General features: G+C 41.7%; 1 protein-coding gene across 1 annotated transcript; it reads left to right on the top strand.

The window, feature by feature from the left end:
- The first annotated feature begins 9017 nt into the window (after window positions 1–9017).
- Window positions 9018–11356, top strand: LOC124010198. Its single transcript, XM_046322608.1, has 5 exons — window positions 9018–9221; window positions 9577–9615; window positions 9738–9896; window positions 10309–10404; window positions 10532–11356. Exons 1-5 carry the CDS (start codon window positions 9072–9074, stop codon window positions 10550–10552), a joined length of 465 nt encoding a protein of 154 aa, XP_046178564.1. The 5' UTR covers window positions 9018–9071; the 3' UTR covers window positions 10553–11356.
- Window positions 11357–20494: the final 9138 nt, after the last annotated feature.

The following is a 20494-nucleotide window of genomic DNA, read 5'->3' as shown; positions in this document are numbered from 1 at the left end:
GCGTTGTTGGGAAGGGCCTGTTCTTGACAAAGCACGTGAATAATAATATTTGATTTGAATTGAATTATAGTAATTATAGTCATGGAGAATGGAAATGTACGAATAGATGAATTGCTATCATATTCATATTTCTGTGAGGCTTATGTTCAGAACGTTTGTTTACTTCCGATGTTCGTTTCTCAATAACTAATTCCTGTTAACAATGAGGATGCAATTGTTGTATTGGGTAATATCCTGCTGATGTTGTATGGTGTCAAAGATAATACCAACTCCTTCTCTTATCTGAGGGTACAGTTCCAGTGCTAGAGAAGTTACATTGCGCTATTGGGGTTGTCGAAGCAATTGTCATGGTAACATGGTGCTGTCCTCTCTCTACCAAGAACCCATGTCATGTTATCCATCCACACGTACAAGAGAGCTTTAGTCCACTTTAGTGAAAAGACGTGTTATATAATAGGTGAACTCCAGTAACATCACTAAGGTATTAAAATATATGCAGTCAACGGGAAGGCTCATGTCCAATCGTACTGTGAGCACCACCTCAGATGAGAAACAATTAACCCACAACTTCAGAAAATGAATTTGATAAGAACCACTGCACTTGTCTCCACTGTCTGATTCCTCTCTCATCTGGCCTCAGAGTTCAAGGACTAAGAGGCAGACCGAGGCTGAAGGCCAATGCAAGAACGTTTGTCTCTCCCTCATAGGAGAGATGAGTGGACTCTCCGGAATGCCTGGGTCTCCTACCGGTTGGGTAAGACTCGATGATTCGATTGGATGAGTTTATTAAGCCACATTCACAGGGTCGCAGATGTAATTGCAGGGTACAGTGAAATTCTTAAGCTCAGAGTTCCAACAGTGAAGGTCAAAAAGAGAAGGGGATTATGAAATAATATGAATATGAATAAATATGAATTAAATATGAAATAATAATATATACATATTTACAACTGTAACGATGATAAATGTCCATTAGGGGTTGAGGGCAGGGTATATGTCCATGTGTGTGGGGGGGGGGAGCAGGTAACTGCCTAGTGGTGGCTATTCAGCAGCCTGATGTTCTGTGGGTAAAAGCTATTGGTCAGTCTGACAGTTTTTGACATGATGCTCATATACTACCCCCATCTGAGGGATGGAAGCAGGGAGAAAAGGCCGTGACATGGGTGGCTTTGGTCCTTGACAACCAAACAAAGATTTGAAGAATCAAAGTGGTTGAGTGGTCAAGAACCACTGTTCTTGTTTCGACTGTCTGAACCCTCTCTCCTCCATCCTCAGAGTTTAAGGATTAAGAGGCAGAAGAAATTCAGGAGTGAATGCAAGAAAAACCTGGAAATGTGTCGCTCCCGCCTAGGAGCCTTGACACCCATGAGTCATCCTGGGGGCAGTTGGGTAAAACACCACCAAACACCAACCAAAGAGGTTGTAAGTAAAGCAGAAGCTGAGAAAAGTGATATTTTCTTATGGTATAACAATATGTATCATGTTTCAGGTAAGACCCAGATGCAGAATCAGATGCAGACCATGTTGAGTTAACAACAGTTTATTAATCTAACAGGGGCAGGCAAAAGACAGGTCAAGGCAGGCAGGGGTCAGCAATCCAGATAGACGGGGCAAAGGTACAGGACGGCAGGCAGGCTCAGGGTAGGCAGGTAGGCTCAAGGTAGGCAGAGGTCAGAAATCCATATTGGTGGGGCAAAGGTACAGGAAGGCAAGCAGGCAGGCTCAAGGCAGGCACAAAAGGTCAAAACCAGGAAAACAAGAAAACAGGAACAATCAAGAGCCAGGAACAGAGGGAAAACCTCTGGTAGGCTAGACGAAACAAAACAAACTGGCAACAGACTAACAGAGAACACAGGTATAAAAACACAGGGGATAATGGGGAAGATGGGCAGCATCTGGATGGGAGTGGAGACAATCACAAAGACATGTGAAACAGATCAGGGTGTGACAATATGTAATATCTCTCAACAGAGAGACTTACCCCTATTACCTCCTATACCTCTATCGCAGGTGAGAAACTAACTAATTAACACATTTGACAGAGCCAATGTTGTTTCCAATCACTGATTGTTCTCTCCTCTCACGTCAGAGTTCATGGATTAAGAGTCGGGAGAAAGTCAAGATCCAATGTCAGCCAGTAAAAGCCATGAATCTGTCACTCCCGCTTAGGAGAGGAGCGCTCCTTCCATGCACCTCCCCATTGGGTAAGAGACAGCTAAACAGATATAAAGAACTGAAGAGGTTGTTAGTAAAGCAGAGGCTGAAAAAAGGGAGTTGGGAGTTGGCTTGGTCACCTGACAGATTCAAATAAACATTTTGTTATCTTCTCTTATGATATAACAGTATGCAGGGTAGAGTGGGGTAAGTTGAGCCACCCCTTATTTCTGGGAAACCATACACAAAAATGTGACCAAATATTTAGGAAGAGGTTATCATTTCAAGGAGTCTGTGAAGGAAGGAACCACATGAAAAAGTGGTGAGCAAGTTAGGTCTAAAAAAAACTGATTTTCACCAAGTCAAATAATTGTATTGTGTTATAGGTTTCATGATGCTTGTATCTAAACCAAAGTAGATTGTTTTAAGATTGTTTTGTACATCAGTTGGGGTCTCTATACGCTCCAATATGAGGTTCCAAACCAAGCATTAAAGTGCATCCTTGTAGGTGTGTGGACTAATATAGTCAAAATGTTTGCATTGGGGTAAGTTGAGCCGAATGGCCACCATATCCCATACCAGTGGGGGAAAAAGTACCCAATTGTCATAATTCAGTAAAAATAAAGACACGTCAATAGAAAATTACTCAAGTAAAAGTGAGTCACTCAGTAAAATACTTCTTGTCTAAAATACTTTATTTTTTAAATATACTTAAGTATCAAAACTAAATGTAATCGCTCAAATGTACTTAAGTATCAAGAGTAAAAGTAATATTAAGCAAACCAGATAGCACAATTTTCTTGTTTTTAATTATTTATAGATAGCCAGGGGCACACTCCAACACTAAGACATCATTTACAAATGGAGCATTTGTATGAAGCCCCCCTTTAGGTTCTATAAAGAGCCACCAAGGAAGTAGAAGGGAAAAAGGCCATTTGAGCAGCAGCAAGGGATGAAAAAAAATAACTAAATGACACTGAATACGTACATTAACAATAAAGAAAATGAACATGTACAGTTGAAGTCGGACGTTTACATACACTTAGGTTGGAGTGATTAAAACGCGGTTATCAACCACTCCACAAATTTCTTGTTGGCAAACTATAGTTTTTGGCAAACTAAGTCGGTTTCCAACAATTGTTTACAGCCAAATTATTTAACTTATAATTCACTGTATCACAATTCCAGTGTGCCAGAAGTTTACATACACTAAGTTGACAGTGCCTTTAAACAGCTTGGAAAATTCCAGAAAATGATGTCATGGCTTTAGAAGTGTCATGTTTTGTCATTGATTATCATGTCTTGTCTCTGTGCTTTCCTTCTATTCGTTTCCCTCTGCTGGTCTTATTAGGTTCTTTCCCTCTTTCTATCCCTCTCTCTCCCCCTCCCTCTCTCCCTCTCTCGCTCTCTCTCTCTATCGTTCCGTTCCTGCTCCCAGCTGTTCCTCATTCTCCTAACTACCTCATTTACTCTTTTCACACCTGTCCCCTATTTTGCCCTCTGATTAGAGTCCCTATTTCTCCCTCTGTTTTCCGCTTCTGTCCTTGTCGGATCCTTGTATGATGTTCGCTGTTCTGTGTCCTTGTTCCGCCCTGTCGTGTTTTACCTTCTTCAGATGCTGCGTGTGAGCAGGTGTCATTGTCAGCTACGGCCGATACCTTCCCGAAGCGACCTGCAGTCTGTGGTCGCGTCTCCAGTCATTCCTCTCTACTGACGAGTGGATTTCAGTTTTCCTGTGTTTGCTTTCACCTAGATAATATCCAGGATTATCGCTTTTGTCTAAGACTGGAATAAAGACTCTGTTTTCGTTAAGTCGCTTTTGGGTCCTCATTCACCTGCATAACAGAAGGATCCGACCAAGAATGGACCCAGCGACTACGGATTCTCGCAACACTGCCGTCGAGATCCAGGGAGCAATGCTCGGCAGACACGAGCAGGAATTGTCTGCTGCTCGTCATGCCGTTGAGACCCTGGCCGCTCAGGTTTCCGACCTCTCAGGACAGTTTCAGAGTCTTCGTCTCGTGCCACCAGCTACTTCCTGGTCTTCCGAGTCTCCGGAACCTAGGGTTAATAACCCACCATGTTACTCTGGGCAGCCCACTGAGTGCCGCTCCTTTCTCCTCATTCACCTGCATAACAAGAAGCTTCTGATTGGCAAATTGGCATCATTTGAGTCAATTGGAGGTGTACCTGCGGATGTATTTCAAGGCCTACCTTCAAACTCAGTGCCTCTTTGCTTGACATCATGGGAAAATTAAAAGAAATCATCCAAGACCTCAGAAAAATTGTAGACCTCCACAAGTCTGGTTCATCCTTGGGAGCAATTTTCAAACGCCTGAACGTACCACGTTCATCTGTACAAACAAGAGTACACACAAGTATAAACACCATGGGACCACACAGCCGTCATACCGCTCAGGAAGGAGACGCGTTCTGTCTCCTAGACACGAACGTACTTTGGTGCGAAAAGTGCAAATCAATCCCAGAACAACAGCAAAGGACCGTGTGATGATGCTGGAGGAAACAGGTACAAAAGCATCGATATCCACAGTAAGACGAGGCCTATATCGACATAACCTGAAAGACCACTCAAAGAAAAGGAAAAAGCCACTGCTCCAAAACTGCCATTAAAAAAGTCAGACTACGGTTTGCATCTGCACATGGGGACAAATATCGTATTTTTTTGAGAAATATCATCTGGCCTGATGAAACAAAAATAGAACTGTTTGGCCATAATGACCATCGTTATGTTTGGAGGGAAAAGGGGGAGGCTTGCAAGCCGAAAAATATAAATCCCAACAGTGAAGCGCGGGGGTGGCAGCATCATGTTGTGGTGGTGCTTTGCTACAGGAGGGACTGGTGCACTTCACAAAATAGATGGCTTCATGAGGAAGAAAAATGATGTGGATATATTGAAGCAACATCTCCAGACATCGGTCAAGGAGGTTAAAGCTTGGTCGCAAATCGGTCATCCAAATGGACAACGACCCCAAGCATACTTCCAAAGTTGTGGCAAAATGGCTTAAGGACAACAAAGTCAAGGTATTGGAGTGGCCATCACAAAGCCCTGACCTCAATCCTATGGAAAATGTGTGGGCAGAACTGAAAAAACGTGTACGAGCAAGGAGGCCTACAAACCTTACTCAGTTACACCAGCTCTGTCAGGAGGAATGGGCCAAAATTCACCCAACTTATTGTGGGAAGCTTGTGGAAGGCTACCCAAATTATTTGACCCAAGTTTAAGAATTTAAAGGCAATGCTACCAAATACTAATTGAGTGTATGTAAACTTCTGGCCCACTGGGAAGGTGATGAAATAAATAAATGCTGAAATAATTAATTATCTCTACTATTATTCTGACATTTCGCATCCTTAAAATAAAGTGGTGATCCTAACTGACCTAAGACAGGGAATATTTACTAGGATTAAATGTCAGGAATTGTGAAAAACTGAGTTTAAATGTATTTAGCTAAGGTGCATGTCAACTTCCAACTTCAACTGTACCTGTGTGAAAGAGAGGCTATGATAGAGAAGCAGAGGAACACAAGATATTATCTGATGACATGGAGTCTGAGCTTGATAAACATATCAAGAATCTCGCGGACAGGTTTCATGGGCTTAGTTACCTCAAATGCAGAGACGTTGCCTACAAATTGGCACATCAAAACAACATTCAAAAGTTTGGGGTCACTTAGAAATGTCCTTGTTTAAAAAGAAAAAAGCACATTTGTTGTCCATTAAGATAACATCAAATTGATCAGAAATACAGTGTCGACATTGTTAATGTTGTGAATGACTGTTGTAGCTGGAAACGGCAGATTTTTTATGGAATATCTAGATAGATGTACAGAGTCCCATTATCAGCAACCATCATTCCTGTGTTCCAATGGCACGTTGTGTTAGCGAATCCAAGTTTATAATTTTATAAGGCTAATTGATCATTAGAAAACCCTTTTGGAATTATGTTAGCATAGCTGAAAGTGGTTGTGCTGATTAAAGAAGTAAGAAAACTGGCCTTCTTTAGACCAGTTGAGAATCTGCAGCGTCAGCATTTGTGGGTTCTATTACAGGCTCAAAATAGCTAGAAACAAAGCTATTTCTTCTGAAACTTGTCAGTCTATTCTTGTTCTGACAAATGAAGGCTATTCCATTTGAGGAATTGCCAAGAAACTGAAGATGTTTTCAAAACTAGAATGTTGACATGAATTGATTATTTACAGGGATACACAACATCCTGAGATATGTAGATATCTTTGTTAGAAAGAATACTATATTTCCCTTGACGTAGTGATGCTGAATATTACATATCTCAACATACCCCACTCTCCCTTAATCAGAAACAAACAAATGAAGACAAGCCATATCTGATCGTTCTCTCATCTCGTCTTAGTGGTCCAGGACTTAAAGGCAGGAGAGGCAGAAGAAAGCCAAGAACAAGAACAAACAAGAACATACCACAAAGTGGGTGGTGTCGCAATTGGCTTGGGTTCCATCTTGAAGGCAGCCCAATAGCTGCTGAAGACATAATCATCTATTCGCTACTGGATTATCAATACCAATAATAAATACAGTGTATGTTGGTATTTTATTTCTCTGTATACATTTAGACTGCAAAACTATGTAAAAAGGTCTTTGCAAATGAAATTGACTGTTGTCATTATTGTATTACTATAATCAATAGTAGTAGTTGTCATGTTCGCCTCTGTATGTTACAAAATCACATATTAAACCAAACCAACAGCCAGGGAAGCCAAGATCAACTCCCTCTTGTCTGACAAGCTGTTCCAATAAGAAAGTATATTACTCAATCCAATGGAGGCTCCTCAGATGAGGAAGGAGGGGACCATCCTCCTCAGTGAATTTCAGAAAAATACAATTGGTGAAACATTTAAAAAGTGATACTTGTTTTTTAGGTACAACTATACTAAATATATTCACATCACCAAATAATTGATTAAAACACACTGTTTAGAAATGAAGGTCTACAGTAGCCAACAGCACTCTGTAGGGTTGCACCATGGTGTTGCTGGAGAACAACTAGTTTCCTCCTCTGGATACGTTGACTTGGATACAAAACCTAGGAGGCTCATGGTTCTTAACCTTTCGCATAGACTTACACAGTAATTATGAGAATTTTCGGAGGGAAATCCTCCAACCTATCAGAGCTCTGGTAGCATGAACTGACATGTTGTCCACCCAAACAAAGGATCAGAGAATTAATCTAGTACTGAAAGCATAAGCTACAGCTAGCTACCACTGCAGTGCATAAAATGTGTTGAGTAGTTGACTCAAAGAGAGAAAGACAATAGTTCAACAGTTTTGAACAAATCATTTTCTTCAAAAATTAAGAAGCAAAAGAGGGAGCGAGAGAGAGCTGGCTAAACTTCATAGTGTTTTTTTCCACTTACTTAGCTAGCGAATGCAGCTAGTTAGTTTAGCCTACTCAAACACCCAGCTCAAACAGAAAGGAATGCTATGTTAGCTAGCTGGCTATGGCTATCCAACACTGGATCTCTTCCAAGTCAAGGTAAGCTTTTGGTTTTCTTAATGTATTGCCACCGGGGCTCGCTGGTGTAACTGCTAAACTGCTTGCTGAGTCTACACTGTACTGCATGATTGTAGCAGGTTTACTAATGCATTACTTCTAGTAGCTATGTTGACTATGACGTTAGCTAATATGGAGACAATTTTCATTGTTCCCCAACCAAATTTGGCCCATGGGTGGTTTTATTTGGCCACCCAAGTTTTCTGAGTAAAAATAAAACACTTTAAAAAATGTAATAATAATTTTTGTACATAAGAATGTAAAAACACCAGAAAATCAGCTCTTAGTGATTTTAATTTATGAAATCTGTTCCCAAGTCTTCACATGCATAATAGAGACACATGATCATACACGAATGTAAGCAAGATTTGAAATTATTATGTTTTAGTCAAACATATCTGTTTGGGCTTCTTGCTGTCAATTTGCAGTCTACACATTCATTTATAATTATGTTCCGGGCCCCCGACCATCCGCTCAAGAAAATAATTGCCCTGCGGTTTAATCTAGTTGAAGTCCACAAGCGAAGAGAAAAGGTGAGAGGAGGTGCGAGGGGGAATTATTTATACAACGAGCAAATTGATCATGCTGTTTGTATGTGGCTGCTATGAAATGGAACTGTGTTTGCGTGTGATCAGGGTGTATTCATTCCACCGATTCTGTTGAAAAACTTTTCTTAAATGGAAACAAACGAAGCGGGGATAAACATACCTGAATCTATACAATAGAAACTCTTGTTTGCAACTGTTAGACAAATGATTACACCCTCGATCAGCTAGATGCAGCCAAGAGTATGCAAGGCGGTATTGAATGTGTCTGTCACTTTGATTACAATTTTTTTTTTATCTCGCCCTGTGCACCTACGTTGTAAGCTTTAATTCATAGGCTAGGTTGTAGCAACCTCATGATGGGTACAGGGTAAATTAAAGTATCATGTAGTAGCCTATACCTATCGATGTTACATTGAACTGGGTGAATGGAACATGAATGAGCCATCCAATATGCTGTAATATAAATAAGGCCATGCTCATAAAAAACATATAGTCCTTCCTCATTTAAAATGGCACCCACCGCCACTGACTCACAGTTTGCTGTAACATGGAATCCTCCCAAAGCCCCCTTTCCTAATACAGTCCATACCTCCTCCCTCTTGTTCACACACAGTTAAAAAATTGCCCTGTCTCTCTCTCTCTCTGTGTGTGTGTGTGTGTGTGTGTGTGTGTGTGTGTGTGTGTGTGTGTGTGTGTGTGTGTGTGTGTGTGTGTGTGTGTGTGTGTGTGTGTGTGTGTGTGTGTGTGTGTGTGTGATTGTTGGAATTCCTCAGTGTTCCCTCTCTACATCTGGTAATCATTAGCCATGTCAGTATATAAAGTGGATGTTGTGCGTAGTCAGGATCCAGTGTATCAGCATGGAGCAGGCTGTGTGGCTGCTGTGTGTCCTGTTTCTGCAGGTCTGTCTGCTCTCCACCACGGCCCTCCCTGGACAAGACAGACGGACAGCAGCTTTTCAAACCAACCAAGCCATGGTGAGACATTCTTCTGGATTCTACTAGGTTTATTCCCTGCCCTATAATCTATGATTCCAACCCTATTCCTAGAGAGCTACCCTCCTGTAGATTTTCACTCCAACCCCAGTTGTAACTAATTAGCCTGATTCTAATTATTAGAATCAAGTGCGCTAGAAGGGGAGGTTTTCGGGGGTGACTGTGGGGGGGGGGGGGGGGTCTTGGATGGTAGAGGGGCGGTTTTCATGGGGGGACCGTAACTCTCCAGGAACAGAGTTGGGGAGCCCTGCTCTAGACTGACACACAGTTAGAATGTGCACATTGGTATAGGAGTCACTCTGGCACTATCACGATCATTCTGCACCACTCTCAACAGGGAGGCTCTTCCCCATTCCTCCCAGGACCTCCACCTCAGGTAAGAAACTATTTTATCACATATTACCACATTACATTTCCACATCATTTCTACTTAACAATTTCTACTTTACTTGCTTTGAACTATGATTGATTCTAATTGTGTCATCATTTGGACATCAGGTAGACATGAAGCCACTGGTTGTGCAGCTCAGAGCAAAGGGACATGAGGAGGGGTTCCCCGAACGAAACAGGGTAGGGGCATGCAGCAGCCAGCGTCCAGGGAGTTGTTCAGTGTTGTCAGTCCGGAAGAATGCTGTTGGACCTCCACCGCCACCCGAGGTTAGAGAGAGAGAGAGAGACGTTGTAGTGTTGACACATATGAAGGATATGTAGACTTACACTCGATTTTAAGTAAGGTGCTACATCTCCGTCGAGGGAATAAGTAACCTTAAATGTATCAAAACTACTCTTAGAAAAAATGGTTCCATAAGGGTTCCAACTGCATAAAAAAAAGTTATTCAAAACATTCTCCAAAGGGGACAGCCGAAGAACCCTTTAAGGTTCTAGTTAGCACTTTTTTTCTAAGAGGGTATAAACTGGCTGATAGAGTGGACAGCCCCTATCATAACAATGCTATTGTACTGTCATACTGCAAGGTTGATATTAAATCTCTTGAATTCATTTAATATTATATGCAGTTCTCAAGGAAACCCACTCTTAATCCTTTCCACTCTTAATCCTTTCACCTCAGAGTTCCAGGACTAAGAGGCATGAGAGTACTAAGGGCAGACGCAAAAGACCCTATCATCCTGGAGCCTTGGCTGCATTTTCCGAACTAGCTGTTCCTGTAAGTGACGTGTACCCGACAATCGTCCATATAATGGAACGCTAGAGGTTTACATGATAGTATATGTATCTGATTGTTTTAATCCTTTGCTGCCATACGTACAAAAAAAATTTATCTGTGCATTCAGCCTTACAGATCCTCAGCATAGAAGAAGACGGTACTGAGACACAGGACAGGCCATGGAGAGAAACCAACCGCTGAAACTTGCTTTATTTTGGGTCATAAGTGAAAGAAGCATGAAATAAACATGTGGTATCGACAGTAAAACACTCAGTCCTGCTTTATTTGAAGTGCATCTTGAGAAAGCTTTTTTAAATGGTCATATAGGCTTCATAAACACTGCATAAATAGGTCACAAATAATCTATAACTCATTTCATGCTCGATAAAATATTTCCAAATATGATTTCTAAATCTGAACAAATAAATGCATGGTTATGTCACACAGTTATACCACATTATGAATCTTTATAGAGCAAGATATAAGGTTATAGATGATATGTGAAGCATCTATGTGGGGCTTTATGTTGCCTTCATAAGATGCATTTCAAATAAAGCGGGACTAAGCTTTCATTGACTTTTTTTCCCCCAGTTTTCTAGCAATGCAATTATAAATAAAACTCTACCGCGCTATGGACTGGACTAAGCCATTCACTCATTTCTGAATGTTCTGTAAGACAAATCACATTGGGGTCACCAAACTTGTAGGTGATGTTATGTTCCTGGAATCGACTCTGTATTTTAATGTTATTCAAAGCCTTAAATCACAGTTAAAACAAAGGAAACAAAAATCTCAAGACACACAATGTATTTGCTTCAGTAGTCAATCTTTTCACAATTTCTCGATATTCTCTGTCAAATGCTCAATGTTACTGCATATTTTACCATAGCAAACCTTTCAACAGTTGTATATGTCTGTTCTACTAAATAAAAATGTTAGGACATGAACACAATCCAGTTTATTCCTACTGTTGTTATTACGAGAGATTTGACTCAATCCAGAAGACATTAAAACCCCAGATGTTTTGATTTTTGAAAAGGTCATCATGGACGTTTGCAATGTCTCCCCAAGTTCCAATCAACAGTTGAAACTTAGATGGATTTAGGGAGGCAGTGAGAGAATATACACATGTTGAAAACAGAGTTAGAAGACCAGCTGTCTGCAACCTTTAACAGAGTAGCTAGTAGTTAGTTAGCCACTGGTAGTCTGCACAGCGCGATATCAACCCAGAGTACATCTTCCTACCTCAAGATCTGAGCCGACTAATCGTAGGAGGTGGTTTCAACAGGCTCTTCTGTTGCGACATCGCCAGAGGCCCATCTGCTATCCCCGGCCCGCTAAATGTCTGAATCGCCGTGTCTCCAGCTCGCCTAGCATAGTAGCAACTACTGAATCTACATCCTGGCTCATCTATTGCTACTCTTTGGACCCTATTATCACTTGGCTACACATGCCTCTCCCTAATGTCAATATGCTTTGTCTATTGCTGTTTTGGTTAGTGATTATTCTCTTATTTCACTGTAGAGCCCCCAGCCCTGCCCAACATGCCTTAGATAGCCCTTTTGTTCATCCCCCCCACACATGCGGTGACCTCACCTGGCTTAACTGGTGCCTCTAGAGACAAAACCTCTCTCATTGTCACTCATCATCCGACCATACCTTTGTCTGTACATTGCCTTGAATCTATTCTTCCATCCCCAGAAATCTGCTCCTTTTACTCTCTGTTCAGAACACACTAGATGACCAGTTCCAATAGCCTTTAGCCGTACCCTTATCCTACTCCTCTGTTCCGCTGGTGATGTGGAGGTTAACCCAGGCCCTGCAGCTCCCTGCACCACTCCCATTCCCCAGGCGCTCTCATTTGTTGACGTCTGTAACTGTAAAAGCCTTGGTTTCATGCATGCATTAGATGCCTCCTCCTTAAGTTTGATTTATTCACTGCTTTAGCACACTCCGCCAACCCTAATGTCCTAGCCATGTCTGAATCCTGGCTTAGGAAGACCACCAAAAATCCAGAAATTTCCATCCCCAACTACAACATTTTCCGACAAGATAGAACTGCCAAAGGGGACGGAGTTGCAATCTATTGCAGAGATAGGCTGCAGAGTTCTGTCTACTATCCCGATCTGTGCCCAAACAATTCAAGCTTCTACTTTTAAAAATCCATCTTTCCAGAAATAAGTCTCTCACTGTTGCCGCTTGTTATAGACCCCATCAGCCCCCAGCTGTGCCCTTGACACCAGATGTGAACTGATATCCCCCCATCTATCTTCAGATTTCGCACTGTTAGGTCACCTAAACTGGGAAATGCTTAACACCCTGGCCGTCCTACAATCTAATCTAAATGCCCTCAATCTCACACAAATGATCAAGGAACCTACCAGGTACAATCCTAAATCCGTAATCATGGGCACCCTCTTAGATATCATCCTGACTAACTTGCCCTCTAAATACACCTCTGCTGTCTTCAACCAGGATCTCAGCGATCACTGCCTCATTGCCTGCGTCCGTAATGGTTCTGCGGTCAAACGACCACCCCTCATCACTGTCAAACGCTCCCGAAAACACTTCAATGAGCAGGCCTTTCTAATCGACCTGGCCCGGGTATCCTGGAAGGATATTGACCTCATCCCGTCAGTAGAGGATGCCTGGTTGCACTTTAAAAGGTTTTTCCTCACCATCTTAAATAAGTATGCCTCATTCAAAAAATGTAGAACTAAGAACAGATACAGCCCTTGGTTCACCCCAGACTTGACTGCCCTTGACCAGCACAAAACCATCCTGTGGTGTTCTGCATTAGCATCGAATAGCCCCCGCGATATGCAACTTTTCAGGGAAGTCAAGAGGCAATATATTAAGTCAATTAGGAAAGCTAAGGCTATCTTTTTCAAACAGAAATTTGCATCATGTAGCACTAATTCCAAAAAGTTTTGGGACACTGTAAAGTCCATGGAGAATAAGAGCACCTCCTCCCAGCTGCCCACTGCACTGAGGCTAGGAAACACTGTCACCACCGATAAATCTACGATAATCAATCATTTCAATAAGCATTTTTCTACGGCTGGCCATGCGTTCCACCTAGCTACCCCTACCCCGGCCAACAGTTCTGCACCCCCTGCAGCAACTTTCCCAAGCCCCCAAGACACTCTAGACCCAAACTGTTATAGACCTATATCCATCCTGCCTGCCTTTCTAAAATCTTTGAAAGCCAAGTTATCAAACAGATCACCGAACATTTTGAATCCCACCGTACCTTCTCCACTGTGCAATCTGGTTTCTGAGCTGGTCATGGGTGCACCTCAGCCACGCTCAAGGTCCTAAACGATATCATAACCGCCATCAATAGAAGACACACTGTGCAGCCGTCATCATCGACCTGGCCAAGGCTTTCGACTCTTGTCAATCACTGCATTCTTATTGGCAGTTGAAAATGAGAACTTGTTCTCAACTGGCCTTCCTGGTTAAATAAACATTACATTTTTAAAAAATATCAAAAGTTATTGATAAGACTGAACTAGATCAATGATAATTCAATAATCACTATTATGTTGCATCTTTAACCAGTAGCCTAACATACATAAGGGAACATTTTGACATTTGCTGTATGGTTAGTGAGAAAGTCCATATTGCAAATGTACGGTCCCTTACTAGATGTCCGAAAACGTTTGTAAAATTCGCGGACGGCGTCGGGCCGGGAAGTCATCAAATGAACTTTGTCGGACATTCGGTTTCCGTTTGATAAAATAATCAAATTTTGGTCATTTTTCCGCTGTCCCGGAAAATCCCACAAGAGGGCATAAGCAATCATATTGCTATTGGACAAAACATCACGAATCACGACGGAGCCTTATCTCGAAAACGGAAAATATTTCGAAGCCGAAACTTGGTGAGCGTAGGTTTGGCATAATGGGCAGTTGGCCCCAAACAAGATGGCGTCTAGACCTCAACGGTTTTTGAGTTATGGCCATTTCTCTGGGATTAAAGGTCCAAAATGAAAATAGAGAAATTATTTTTCCACTTCACGTCAAAGTCAAGGAGCCTCCGGTGCCAATAAAAAAACGGACCAGCCATTTATCTATCGTCATTTAAGAGAAATCGTACAATGACAAATTGGTGATGTTCAAAGATAGGTGTTTGTTTTTTTCAACGTTTACAGATCCAGTTGCAGGGTGTTCATACGAATCTTTTTAAAGTGTGCTGCAGAGCTCTGCGAGATTTCTGTGATTTTCTATGATTTTCTGAAATAACACACACTCACTACACCCTCTGTAAATAACTCAGTTCTTAACGTAAAGACTTAAAACTCAGGATTCTGTAAAAGCATACCCCAATCAGGATATGAGTTTATTTATAGCTTCCTGTGCCAACCGGAAGTGCCTTAAATGGTGTCACAGTGGCAGTTTCCAATGGTTAAAAAGGTCAGATCTTTTCAAAACTTCATTTGTGTGATTAGGCAACCCCCATAAACTGTAAGTCAGTCATTTCTCCCAACAGATGTCAAAGAAAAGCTCTCTCACACACACAGAAACACACACACAAACACACACACAGCAAGGATGGAGTGACAAAGTGCGGTGCTTAAAGACACACAAAGCCTACAATGGCATTTCCATATTCTCTAGGCCGTGCCGAGTTCAACGAGATAGCCCGCTTGACCGTATCTCGCTCGGTCTAAGCACAGCGACCATTAGAAAAGTAGGCCCAAAATGAAGCCTGCCCCACAAGTCATTTGCTTTTGGGTGACAGTGAGAGAACCATTAGGGTGAGAAGCACAATTTGACCTCAGGTACGTTCCTAAGGTCCTCCCGATCTGTGCAAGCCTAACCTTGACCGTGTAGCATTAACCCTTAACAGTAAAACAGGGTTTTTGATCTCACAGAATACAATGACTTCTCTCCCCATAGGAATACATTGCCTGCACCCCTAAATTGAACCTGAAGCCTATATGGGTTATGAATGCCGTATGAACCTGTCTTCGGTAACAGTCCATCAGGCCAGTATGAGGTCTACCTGTGTTGATTCTAAGCTTCCTGGACCAACCGGAAGTGGTTCAAATCACCCTAAAAGTTTATATCCATACCCAGCCTGCAGTTTGATAGACATAGTGCATTCAACCCTGTGTAAATCAGTTAATTCTTAACATAAAGACTTAAAACTCAGGATTCTGTAAAAGCATACCCCAATGAGGATATGTGTTGACTTATAGCTTCTTGTGCCAACCGGAAGTGCCATAATTGGTGTCTCAGGGGCTGTTTCGAGGGATTTAAAAATTCAGATCTTTCGAAAACTTCATATATGTGATTAGGCAACCCCCATGAACTGTAAATCAGTCATTTTTCCCATAAAATTTAAAAGGAAAACTAAATCACACACACACACAGCTTGGAAGGAGGGACCCATTGGGGTGCGTAGAGACAGACACTGCCTGCATTAGCTAACCTTGTTGGAACTTTTAAAGAACCTGTTGTTGGAACTTTTTTTGAATCCTGTTCTAGACCTCCGGCCAATAGTGCGTGGTGAGTTACATGGCTCTAGAAGGTTCTCGGACCGAGAACCAGCCTCGTACATTTGACTAGGTGCATTGCGACTGTCTCGGCCCATATAGGCAGACCCCAACGTTTCTGTCCGAAAGCTCATTCAAGGACCCCGTAGCAAGTCATGGAAAAGTGGATTTTCAACACCAATTAGGGTTTTGCTCGGACACCAAATGACCTATCGAGCCGAAACTTGGGATTCGGGGTCGCCTCAGCTAGGCCTACACATAACATAAGAAATGGACCCGCAGCTAGAATGTAACTACGTGTTTTATGGTTTTTTAATGGTTTGAACCGAAGGCGTTGTGAATTTTGGGCCAGCTCTGAAGTATGTGATAGTTGGCTACTAAATGAGTTGGAAAAAGTGGGTTTGGTGTCAGTTTGTATCAGTTTGGTGTCAGAATGATATCTAATTGACTGATGGAAGGTGACTTGCTGGTGACTCTTGTCCATTTGCAATATGTTTAAACAGTGAGGTACCATCACCAAAGTGACATTCTGAAATCAACCCTAACGAGTGATTGAGATGAACCACAATCACTGCCCAGCCATCCCGAGTTCATCGGGCAAGTCAATTTCGCATTCCTGCAGGATTTTTATAGCATGACAAATTCGTCACCATATTGCAAATGCACAGTGACTTTGCAAAAGTGAGAAAACATAAACAAATGGACATAATGAAATCAACACAACGAGCGATGGAGAAGACCCACTATCAATGCCCGGCCATCCCGAGTTCATCTGGCCAGTCAATTTTGCATTTCTGCAGGATTTTTGAGCATGTCAAATGTCTTATGGTAAATGCCCATTGAACCATATTGCAAATGCACGTGCACTTGCAATATGATTCAACAGTGAAAAAACATCACCAAATGGACATGATGAAGTCAACACAACGAGCGATGGAAAGGAGCAACTATCGTGTGGCCATCCTGTGTTCATCAGGCCAGTCAATTTAGAATTTCCGCAGGATTTTTGAGCACGACAAATTCGTGATGGTAAATGCCCATTGAACCACATTGCAAATGCAGAGTGACTTTGCAAAAGTGAGAAAACATAAACAAATGGACATGATGAAATCAACACAACGAGTGATGGAAAGGTACAACTATCACTGCCTGGCCATCCTGTGTTCATCAGGTCAGTCAATTTTGCATTTCTGCAGGATTTTTGAGCATGTCAAATTTCTTATGGTATTTGGCCCCCAAAAAAGGGACTTTTGACTTTGACTTTTGACTTCCTATGAAATCATATTGCAAATGGACAAATCATATTCCTTATGCACAAGTAAAAAATAAAATAAAATAATGATAACAAAATATGACTAAAGTATGTTGATACAGTTCTTATACGTGTGTAATTGACACAAAATTCGAAATAATTTCGAAAAACGGTCCAGAAAGCACTTTTTTAAGGGTGTGTGAAGTTTTTTACAAAAGTTTGACATTTTTGACTTTTGACTTTAGACTTCCTATGAAATCATATTGCAAATGGACAAAACATATTCCTTATGCGCATGTAAAATAAAAAATAAAAAATAATAATAAAATTGGACAAAAGTATATTCATACAGTTCTTACACATGTGTAATTGACAAAAAAAAAATCAAAAGAATTTCGAAAAACGGTCCAGAAAGCACTTTTTAAGGGGTGATAAGTTTTTGACAAAAAAATCATTTTTTCAAAATTTTGCTTTTGGATGTTGACTTGGGTTACATTTCCAATATGAAAAACCAAGGTGGATTCGCACTCGCCACCTGTTGGATTTTTAAAGTGTTACAACTGCCAATTGCCATATGGCATTTGCAATACACTTTGCATGAATCAACGCCGAATTGGGTGGTATTGGACATCGTGTATATGGTTTGTCCGATGCCAATGACTTCCCATTCATTTTTGTCCAATTCAGGGGGGTATTCCCTTACAAATGAACAACTCTCGCAAATAAATCACAAAGACTTCTGATTGTCTCTATTAACACATGCTCTATATAAAATTTCAGCCAACCCGAGCTGCCTGCTCGCCCAACACTCACCAGTCTAGTCAATAACTCAACACTCTCTCCCCAACACAATTTCCTTCCCATCTTTTTTTATGTCTCAAAGAAACATTTATAAAAACACACATAAACTTACATACTAACACACAGAAACAGTACACCCTCCACATAATTCCTATCATAGGACTAGTAGTACTGTAGAGCTCTTTTTACTTGCACACAATAGAGCTGGGTCACCCTGTCCCATCCCTAGGGGTCCACAGCCCTGCAGCTCCCCAACTCAACACAAACCCCACTCAGCTTTAGGATCTTAGTGAAACATTCACTATTGGTTTCAGGTGTGTTTGGCCAAGGCCAGAATGCCAACCAGCAGTAGGGCAGACTCCGAGGGCCAGGACTGAGCAGCCCAGCAGCTAGAGTTTGCTTAAATAGGTAGGTATCTTCCCTGACGTGGGCATGTTTTCATTGCAGACTCCTTTTGTTGTACTGTATTCCATATAAGGCATCCAAACCGTATGTTGCCAGTATACCCTTAATCTTGTAATAAATCAAATCAAGTGATATATAATTGAACATTTCTGCCATCCATTGTGACATTGTGGGAGGATAACCAACCTTCCAATTAATGGCAATGCATTTCTTAGCCGATGTAAATGCTAGGTTACACAGTTTCTTCTGATATCCATCTCCAGAATCAACATTTCCAAGCAAACAAAACCAGGGAGAATCTGTAGACATGCTGAGATAAAATAACATACTCTTAGCCAGAATTCAGCCAGCCTTCACAAGACCATAACATATGCAAATATGTCCCTTTTTGTGTTATACACCTCCAGCAGAGGTTTCTGTGTGCATGATATTCAGTTTCATTTGCATATAGTATGTTCTATAGATGGTTTTAAACTGCAGTAATTTATATCTGAGATTATATGAACATGACTGGGCATTCTGTATCCATTCATCATCTATATCCATTCATCATCATCAATAGCGTCTCCCAGGACTTCATCACATTTTTGTTTAAAGTTTTGCTAAAGTTAGTCAGCTAGTTAACGTTAGCCAACTTTTGGCTAGCTCTGCTAGCTAATGGTACAATGGTATATCATTAAATTTACTTCTGTTGAAATGGGACAAAACAGCCGTTAGATACTGCTACCTGACAGATACTGTAGCTAGAGGCTAGCTAGAGCTGAACTGGCTGTGGACAGTAGCTACTAGCTAGCTAACATTCACTAGAAACATTATTTTACAATGTAACAACTCACGTTCGAGAGAATGGATTTTAACAAGGCTAATCTGAAAACAAGACTCCCTAAATTCTATCAGCATATCGATTGTGCTACCAGGGCTGGTAAAACCCTGGATCATTGTTATTCTAACTTCCGAGATGCATATAAGGCCCTCCCCACCCTCCTTTCGGAAAAGCTGACCACGACTCCATTTTGTTGTTCCTAGCCTATAGACAGAGACTAAAACAGGAAGCTCCCGCTCTCAGGTCTGTTCAACACTGGTCCGACCAATCTGATTCCACGCTTCAAGATTGCTTCGATCACGTGGATTGGGATATGTTCCACATTGCGTCCAACATCAACATTGACAAATAAGCAGATTCGGTGAGCGAGTTCATTAGCAAGTGCATCAGCGATGTCGTACCCACAGCAACTATTAAAACATTCCCAAACCAGAAACCGTGGATTGATGGCAGCATTCGCGCGAAACTGAAAGTGCGAACCAATGCATTTAACCAGGCAAGGTGACCGGGAACATGACCGAATACAAACAGTGTAGCTATTCCCTCCGCAAGGCAATCAAACAAGCTAAGCTTCAGTATAGAGACAAAGTAGAGTCGCAATTCAACAGCTCAGACACAAGAGGTATGTGGCAGGGTCGACAGTCAATCACGGATTACAAAAAGAAAACCAGCCCCATCGCGGACCACAATGTCTTGCTCCCAGACAGACTAAACAACTTCTTTGCTCGCTTTGAGGACAATATGTAACGGTTTTCTTCCGCTGAAGGAGAGGAGGACGAAAATGCAGCGTGGTTAGAGTTCAACATGTTTAATAAAGACCATACACGAGAACACTACAAAATACAAAACAACAAATGTGAAAACCGATACGGTCCTATCTGGTGCAATGACACATAGACAGAAGACAATCACCCACAAAATACCCAAAGAACATGGCTGCCTAAATATGATTCCCAATCAGAGACAACGACAGACAGCTGCCTCTAATTGAGAACCAATCTAGGCAACCATAGACATACAAAACTACCTAGAAAGGAAACAGCCCCATAAATATACAAAAAACCCTAGACCAGACAAAACACATAAATCCCCCATGTCACACCCTGACCTAACCAAAATAATAAAGAAAACAAAGATAACTAAGGGCAGGGAGTGACAGTACCCCCTCCCCCCCAAAGGTGCGGACTCCCGGCCGCACACCTAAATCCATAGGGGAGGGTCTGGGTGGACGTCTATCCACGGTGGCGGCTCTGGCGCGGGACGTGGACCCCACTCCACCATAGTCTTTGTCCGCTTTAGTCTCTTC

This window comes from Oncorhynchus gorbuscha, linkage group LG22 (genome assembly GCF_021184085.1).
Source record: "Oncorhynchus gorbuscha isolate QuinsamMale2020 ecotype Even-year linkage group LG22, OgorEven_v1.0, whole genome shotgun sequence".
NCBI lineage: Eukaryota > Metazoa > Chordata > Actinopteri > Salmoniformes > Salmonidae > Oncorhynchus > Oncorhynchus gorbuscha.
The sequence above is the reverse complement of the archived record's forward strand: the minus strand, read 5'-3'. Positions and strand labels throughout refer to the sequence as shown.

Excerpts from the sequence above, each read along its gene's own strand:
- LOC124010198 (XM_046322608.1), top strand. The coding sequence starts at position 9,072 with ATGTTGTGCGTAGTCAGGATCCAGTGTATCAGCATGGAGCAGGCTGTG. Across the intron at positions 9,616-9,737 it reads TCCCAGGACCTCCACCTCAG|GTAGACATGAAGCCACTGGT; the intron begins GTAAGAAACTAT and ends TTTGGACATCAG. Across the intron at positions 10,405-10,531 it reads TTTCCGAACTAGCTGTTCCT|CCTTACAGATCCTCAGCATA; the intron begins GTAAGTGACGTG and ends CTGTGCATTCAG.